Here is an 8,828-nt window from a genome sequence, read left to right as displayed (position 1 = left end):
AAATCGCAGACTTCTTACGTACCTGACTCGTTACCCGAAACAGGCAAAACTAATCAATTGCAAAAACATGGTAGGCTATAATCAGATTTTAAACTCTCAGCTATGCTGCTCTCCAGCTGTTTTTCTTTCTGTCAGGGTGGTCAAATTAACTTTACTGACTGCCCACATTTAATAGGATTGCCACAGCAAACAAAGCTGCCTGGTTCAGGAAAAAAACAAAAAAAAAAAAAGCGTAAACAAGAATAATAATAAGAGGAGACTGAACAACATTAGATAGAGCCAGGAGGAGGGGGCTAAAGATCAATCTGGAAATGTGGAACCACTTAGGCCCTGTGAGCTCACCCTATAAAGGGTTAAAGATGGCTACGGGATAAGTGGAGCTCGTTTATCGCAAATTTGACAGTGGTAGTTAAATGGTGAGTTTTCCCTCCAAGCTGCCAGTCTGAGGAAGCAGATGAGACGGTGCTCTGCTCACCTCCGGTGTTTCTGACTCTCCTGTGCTCGTCTCCTCGTGGTTTACGGTCGCCTGTCTGCTCATCTCAGCCCTAAATCTTCTGCGTGAAACAGGACAAAAGGAGAGGAGGATTTTCTCCTCTTCCCTCTCTGCTCTCACCTTCACTCTCACCGTTTTCATCGCTGCTCTGGGCCTGTGAGATTATCTTCTCCACTTCATCTCCATCCATCCCTCCAGCTTTTATACCCACCACCACCACCACCACCAGCAGCAGCAGCAGCAGCAGCAGCTCCCCTGTCTTTGCCCTTTTCCCCTCCTTGTCTCTGTCCCCTCGCTGTGGAACTAAGTCTTCATCCTGACACCCCTGGAGTCCCTGCAGATGTCCGCAGCCTGGCGCTGAAGCGGGCGCTTGCCAGCTGCCCAGATGCATTTGCGACTCTTTGCCATTGTGATATCCTTGCTGTGTGAGGTGATCAGGATGGGATCTGGTGTCATGCAGAAGCAAAGTGGTGAGTACGCAGCATGCAGAGATTTTTCTTTTTTGGGGGGATGAGGAGGTTTTGCACCTTTTAAAATGATCATTTCTGCTTTTTATTGTTGTTGTAAATTCTCTGTAGTTTCTTAGTGGTTCATTAGATATTCAACATGATGTGTGACAGCAGATCAGGAACCGATTCAGTGGATCAGACTAAAGGAAAACATGCAGAAATGATAAATATGAAATGGACATACTGGACTGAATCATCACTTTTACTCGAAGAAAATATCACAAATAACTTAAAACTTTGATTTAAACATTAAAGACACGGCGTAACTTTTATATAAAGTTTTTTATTAAGTTAAACTAGAGCTGCAACATTTACAGAATTTACTACAACTGTATCCTGTACCACATAGTGCTGTTGTTTGATAAGAAAAGTGAATCACTGCAGGATATCTCTTCACTTTATGTCTTTTTATTAGATGATTTAAAAATGAAGATATTAGAGATGAACAGGAGGAGGTCCGGTGCTTCGTTTTAACAGCGGCTGCTGCAGATATTAAACGGGTGATGTTGTACATTTCCTGACAGATTTCTCCTCCGCCGCTCCAAATCCACAAATGTAATACTTCAACATCACGCTGCGAAATGTGGATTTTCATCAGAACCTTAATCACATTTTATATTTGTATGTTTTCGTGTGTCAGTGGCTGAAACGTCACGTCGCTCCTTGTGAGCTGAGAAACTCTTCTCAGATCCAGATCCAGATTTGTGGCTAATGACCCTTTATAAAAACCTTTCTGAAACCCCCTGACGTCCAGGTGACCCTGGCGCTCGCCGGCGCCTGGCATTTCCTCAGCAACCTGTGACTAATAGAGGGAGATCCGGTCTCAATTACACTGTCATCTCGGCTTCCGACGTCCCCCCCCCCCTCTCTACCAGAGGTGACGCGTTAGGATAATGACGAGAGGGGCTGCATGAAGCCATCAGGTGTCACTGACTCTCATTCCAGCTAACAGCTTGTGACAGCAAGATTGTTCAGTTTCAAATATGTTTACCGAAGCCAGACTGACGAATACCAAAGAAGAAGAAAACACATGATGCGCTTTTTAAAAAGCAAGAAGTGCCAGTGCAGTAAACATGTGCAGGTGTTGCACAAAAACGTGTTGCAAAAACCTTTTTGATAATCTAATATTAATAATCCGTCATGAAGAACCGGGCGGCTACTGCTGTGAATTCAAATTAAAAAGTAAAAGTCCATAAACTTTATGAGTCATACTACATGAAAGAATAGATAAAGAATATATAAAATATACAAAGTTGTATAAAGTTATAAATAAAAAAAGACATTGTTGGATTGAGACGTTTGATGCTGAGCTCGAGGTCAGATTCTGGTTTTAGATTTGAAGGGTCAGATTCTGGTTGTGGGCTCGGCAGGTTGACCCGCTGTCAGACTTCATCATTCACACCAAACAGATTTATGTTGTTTTATTCTCTCTCTCTCTCTCTCTCTCTCTCCTCCCCCCCTCTCCTTCATTTACCCTTTACTCACCTCACCCCCACCCTCCCACCTCCACTTCCCCACCTCTCCCACCCTTTCACCCTCTGTCACATCTGGACTTGGTTCATTTAGCTGTTAAAACACACACACACACACACACACACACACACGCGTGCGAGTGAAAAGTGTTTCGGAGCAGGAAAGTTGAAGTCGGGAGGTTGAAGCCATTATCGTGTCCATTAGTGTCCATCTGTGTTTCTGTGAGGTTACTGGAGGTCACGTTCAGTGCCTGCGACTGTTTTAAAGGAGGATTCAGAGCCACGGATTAAACCATGAGGTGAAGAGCTTCACGGTCAGTCTGCTGCTCTGACATGTGACAGACTAATCCACGTTACACTCGAATACACAAGTCACATTGTGCCAATTAATAATCAATTATCACTGGTTATTGTCGGTATCTTGCTGTTTCAGGGCAGGACGTTTAAACCGAAGAGTTAAAGGAATTCATGCATCTCAAACTATAATGTTATAGTTTATAGCAACTTCCTGTTCAAGCTGTTTATTTCTCCCAGCATTTTTACGCCTTTATTTGACGAGGAAAGTTTAGATGGACAGGAAATACAGGGAGAGAGAGTCAAACCGGAGACCTGCTGCTCACTCGGCCATCGGGTCGACCTGTAAACTACTGTGTCAGAGCAGCAAAGAAGAAATGATTTCTGGTAAATAGCTGTTAGCAATATGTCAAACAATTTGGCAACTGGAAAGTCCCACCATTATTTACCACCATATTTATATACGGCCGGCAGCTTGTTATGACATCATAGTTACGTTTTGTTGCTAGGCGACATCTATTGGTCGTAGTAATGATGACGGGAGCGAAAGGGGAAAAGTGTCGGTGACGTGGTGTAAAGAGAGACAGAGTCCAGGTCGGGAGGAGGAAGCGGTGGATGGATGAATGCGACACAGGAGAGCGGTGTGTTCGATTCCTGTGTGAAAACAGCTGTTTATATTGTAACCATGACGACAAAGATCGTCTAATGTCGATTTTCCTGAACCTCACCAAGCCATGACTGTAATTATAGTAACCACGGTAACAAGAGTATGTACGCCGCAATCGACACAGTCTGCATGTTTATTATTGCAACCATGACAACTGAGGTCCGGTTCGCCTCAGGATCGCATCAATACTTGCTATCAGCTGATACAGAAGTTCAGGTCTCACAGTCTGTACCAGGAAGGAAAACACGGCGTCATAATAACGTCTCGTCGTAATATTGACCGGTGATGTGACCACGTCATGTGATCACAGGCCAATGAAAACAGCTGATCCTGCAGAGGGAAGTGTCTGAACAGGCGTGCGGTGAGTTTTACGTCCTGACACACGAGGAGAGAGAAGGCGGAGAGCGTGACATCCAGCAATACGTGAACCAGAGAATCTGAGGTTATATATGAGCCTTCACCCGACCTGGACCGCTATAGTCCTTATTATTACTCTGAATACGACCGGCGAGGATCATCACCTGCAGAGTGAACATGAAGATGTATCGCACGCCGCTCCGACCTCCAGGAGTCACGTGGTGAAAAATGTGTTAAACCCGACTGCTATCAATTATTTGGACATCCACATGGGCCATTAGGGACCGCACGGCTTGTGTTGTTTTAACACGTCACCCCCACCCGGCACGTTTTTCTTGTTAATGTACACATTATGGTGCATCATGGGTATTTTGGCTCCATCTACTGAAGCGGCGGCTGATGTGTATTACTGGAAAAACACACACACACCCTAAAAACAGAAATCTTACTGTTTTCTACACCTGAACTCATCTGAGATAATGTTTTCTGTCTTATCTGATGAGATTTATAGAGATTAATTAAGATTAATTAAGATGTGTTGAGTAAAGATGCGTTTGAGGAGCTGTAATATGATTTTTGATGTTATTTTCGGATAATTTTTCTTAGGAAAATCTAATTTTTCTTTGGTTGTTTTACTCTTAACACCTTTGAGTCGTATCCATTAAACCATTAGAAAAAATTTTATCATCAGACTTTATTGCATATATATAATTTTTCTCACCTTTCTCACCATTTGTTACCATGTAAATCCAGTTTTAGGGTGGAAGTCCCTTTTCACTCACTAGCATGTTTCCCTGAAACCCCAACAGAGCTTGTTGCAGCTGGTGCTGGTTAAAAACCCCGTGCAATCCCATGCAAGGCCAAAGGTCAGTGTTTTACGCTACCTAAACCTGCCGCTCCTCCGAAAGTCCCCTAAGCCTGCAGATCGATAGCACATGTGTAGAGAACTGTTTTTCAGACAATAGGTCGAGACCTCGAAGTGAGGTCCCACAGCTCAGTGAGGGTCTCTGGGTTGTTCTGAGGAAATCTGCTCTGGTCTTCCTCTTTAACTCTTCACTCAGTCTTTCCCTCTCCACTCGTGATCATCAGGAAGTGCGACGAAGTGTTTCCTGAACTATGCAGCTTTGCAAAGTGCAGACTAACAGGAGAAACCGTCTTCTTGATTTCTTGACCCGCTATTTTGGTTTTTGGTTTTCGTCTTCGTCTTTTGAATAAAGACGAAGGGTCAGGGTCAGGGTCAGGGTTAGGGTTAACCTAATTGGTTAATCCGACTCTGATTGGTCGGATTGTCTGGAGCAGGAAAGTAAAGTCGAGCTCAAACTGCTCCAGAGTTTCCTGGATTGGATTCCTGTTTTCACACCTGCACAAACGAATCGTAGCGAGGAGGGAAAAACGACGCAGGGGTTCGGTTCTAAGTCTAGAAGTGTCCGGCTGCTGTTGCGTCCCCTGGTATTTGTTTAGCTTAGCTACAGTTTAGAGTCGAGCTAAAGTGGAAGTTTCAGGGGTTGAGAATCAGCTGTGGACGAGCTCAGGTTGAGCTGAGCTGCAGGTAAACTCGCCTCAGTGTTTCAGTTCACGAAGCACGTCGCAGTCATCAGCTGGGTCTTACTGTCCTTCCCAGGAAGTGTGATAATAATCAGCTTATGAGGTTAAAAAGTCATTCTTCATTCCACGTAGGTGCACGAACTGTGACCTTTAACGACCTGGTTACATGCAATGCATTTTTAGAGCATAAAAAAACCTCTGCTCACACACACACACACACACACACACACACACACACACACACACACACACACACAATCAACAGGGACGCCGGCAGTCAGCCACAGGTTCTTTGTGAGGATCAGACTCTGCGATGGTTCAGACTCACGCACACCCTCGCTGCCCGTCCTTCACCTCCTCTCCGTCTTTCCATCCCTCTTTACTTCATTTTATCCGTCTTTCCATCCGAACCTCGCCCGTCTTTTCCGTATCCCTCCTTATCCCCGTCGGATTGGAAGCATTCCTGTCTTGTGTGTATCTGGGAGCAGACATCTCCGCTGGCTGTTATAATATAATAAGACTTACTCCGGCTTAGACGTCAGCCCGTCATGCTGCAGACACACATGAGATCTCGCTGGACTAATCACCTCAGTGTGTTTAATCAGATGATAAATCATCAGTTCTTGGAACACAAACACACATGCTGACACACAACAAGATGCGGGACCAGCAGACCCACAACAGACGGATGCAGACGACTCCGCAAACTGTGAATCCTGCTGTCACGACGTGTCTTTTACATCTTGTTTTGGCAGACGGTTAATTAATATTAATATTTGACAAAGAAAGTATAAGTTTGAAACTTACATGCACAGCCTTTATCTTGTTAAAAAAGGAGCTTTTCCAAAATGTAAATAAGCAATAGTTAAATAAATGTGAGGGTTGTGTTGTGATTCTCTAACAAGGCAGAGCCCCCACAAGTTGTTGTTTCCATTAAGCCTCTTGTCAGCATGCTTTAAGTGTTGTGATGTAATATGGAGAACACATTAGAGGCTCCACGTTCCAGAACGGCAGAATCCGATAAACTGAATCACAACAAGAGGCGAGAAAATGCATGAACTAAAATAATTACACCTCATATAATATAATTACACCCCAACCGGATGCCTTTCTCTGCAGGTGGGGGTCCTACAGTGGGGGGTGGGTTCATGTAGTAGAGCCAGTTGAGGCGGTGCAGGCATCTGATTAAGGTGCCTCCCGGGCGGGGGTCTTCTCAGCTCCTCCAACGAGTAGTAGACCCCCCGAGGATTATATATCTCATCTGGCCTGGGAACGCCTCTGGATGGAGCCGTTTTAATTCCATGTTAACACCTTTTGAATAATGTGAAACCTGCTCTCACACTCTCACAATCTTAAATGACGTCGGTTTGATTAGATTGGACCGTCCTGAGTGTTCAGTCTGTTCTCGTGTTAAAGGCTTTACTGCCAGCAGCATCTCCAGCTCTGGATTTCAGGAGCTCAGTGAAAAATTCTCCTGGTACCACGAGGATTTGTGATGTCTCCTTTCCTTCCCCCCTCCCCTCCGCTCTCTCCTGTCCTAATCCCCCGCCTCTGTTTTCTTCTGCAGCTCACAGAGAGACATCAGAGGACTGTCGGGGCTGTCTGGAGTGTTCCCGCGACAACGGCTGCGTGCGTTGCCCCGAGCGACTCTTCCTGTTCCTGCAGAGGGAGGGGATGTCTCACCATGGGACATGTCTCCACGCCTGCCCCGCCGGACACTACGGACAGAGAGGGAAGGACATCAACCGCTGCATGAGTACGTCGGTTCACCTGCAGAGATCTTTGTCTGACCGACACCTCACTCACATCGCTCACACGTGACTCATTCGTCTCGAGGCGTAAATACCCACATACACAGAGTTTACATATTTACTGAGATGCACCTTGCTTAATTCATCCCAGACACATACTGTCCCAATAAAAGAAAACTTCACCGTGGTGCCGAGTTTTTGTCTCATTCAGTGAGAAATTGACTCGACTAAAGAGAAGCCAAGACGCCCTCAGAAACAGTTTCTTCTCTCCCGCCGCTGCTGGCACCCGTCTACCTGACGGAGAGCAGCGCCGATAACTAAAGCGCGTCCTGGTCTGACCTTAGACAAACACAGTGAGAGCAAAGATAGGAACCATCCCGACTGGCTGAAACCCCCCTGAAACCACAAATTCAGTATACATAATCATATAAAAAGCTTTTTGAGATGACATGAAGGAGGGATTTTGAACTTCCTGGAAAACAGTCAGTGGAGCTCAAAATGCAATCAGCGCGCGGCGTCGCTTTGTGCCAGATTGGCATCGTTTACACTCCTTATATTTGAGAAACACGAAACAATGTGCGGTGATGACTGGACTGGAAGTCTGGAGGCTCGGGTAAACACAGTCACACGAGACGCGTCCTCCATGCCTCCAAGACAGAACTCTGCAGGTCGTCTGCAGGGGTGGAGAGAGGACCGCAGTAAAGTTACTAAGATCTGCGTTAAGAGGGAAGAGGAGGGGGAAAATATATGGTGATAACAACAACAGACAATTAAAAAAGAAAGAATTTAGGCTGCCAGGTGTGAATGCGTTGGTATTTCATTGCATTAACCTATATATGCCAGTTTATTAGGAACACCTAGCTAAAGCTAATGCAGTCTAATACAACAGTGCTGACAGTTGTTGGTTCAGCTTGTGGAGGTGTGGAGCGTGTGGATCCTACGTCCAGTTTCTCTGCTCGTTCTCAGTCATAGATGAAGGCCCCACCCAGCATGCACCTGTAGGTCGTGCAACGCCGCAGGTGTGTTTGATTTGGGACGCCAGGTGTGATCGAGCCAATCGGCTGCTTCCTCTCTGCTGCAGCTGCTGTTTCGACTCTTTTCATCAGTTGTGTTCTCACACACTTTATCAAAGCTTCATCTTGTCACTTTTGTTTTTACTCAAGTAAAAATACTAGAGTTAACCTGCATCTCACCTGCATGACTGAAGTGTAAACCCAGGTGTTGAGCATGTGAACAGGAGACTGCAGTTTCTTCCTGACTGGTTGTTTGTTGACGACTCGTCTCCCTCCCCTCAGAGTGCCGCTCCGTGGACTGCGAGCACTGTTTCAGCCGCGACTTCTGCACCAAGTGTAAACCCGGCTTTCACCTGTACAAAGGCAAGTGTCTGACCAGCTGCCCAGAGGGAACCCTCCCCCACAACACAGACTGCCTGGGTGAGTGAGACACATTACGATCAACACCTGCAGTTCCTCTAACGACCACTAGAGTCTGGCTCCAACAGTGAGTCAGTCCCCATAGACTCCCATGTTAAAATGTCCAACTTTACAGCAGAAATAAACATGTTTACAGCCTGGTACAAAAACTGTTTTGGTCTCTAGAGCTAATTTCCTCCTTCATGACACCTGTTTATATAACTCACCTGTTTATATTTTATTAAGGACTACAGTTATGGAGGATTGAGGGGCGTGGCCTCTTTGAGTGACAGGTGGGTGAGCGTATGTTTGATACAAACAGACATGC

The 8,828-nt window shown here is 45.6% G+C and overlaps 1 protein-coding gene across 2 annotated transcripts in view; it reads left to right on the top strand.

Moving 5' to 3' along the window:
* The first annotated feature begins 360 nt into the window (after positions 1-360).
* rspo4 (R-spondin 4) overlaps positions 361-8,828 on the top strand; it is a 61,585-nt gene continuing 53,117 nt past the window's right edge. For both annotated transcript variants that reach the window (XM_056387372.1, XM_056387363.1), the window contains exons 1-3: positions 361-963; positions 6,905-7,093; positions 8,384-8,521. In XM_056387372.1, the coding sequence (XP_056243347.1) occupies positions 879-963; positions 6,905-7,093; positions 8,384-8,521 (412 nt within the window). In that variant the 5' untranslated portion in view covers positions 361-878. The remainder of the gene's footprint in view (positions 964-6,904; positions 7,094-8,383; positions 8,522-8,828) is intronic.

This window comes from Seriola aureovittata, chromosome 2 (assembly GCF_021018895.1).
Source record: "Seriola aureovittata isolate HTS-2021-v1 ecotype China chromosome 2, ASM2101889v1, whole genome shotgun sequence".
Lineage (NCBI taxonomy): Eukaryota > Metazoa > Chordata > Actinopteri > Carangiformes > Carangidae > Seriola > Seriola aureovittata.
Note: the sequence above shows the minus strand (reverse complement) of the source record. Positions and strands in the feature narration are given on the sequence as shown.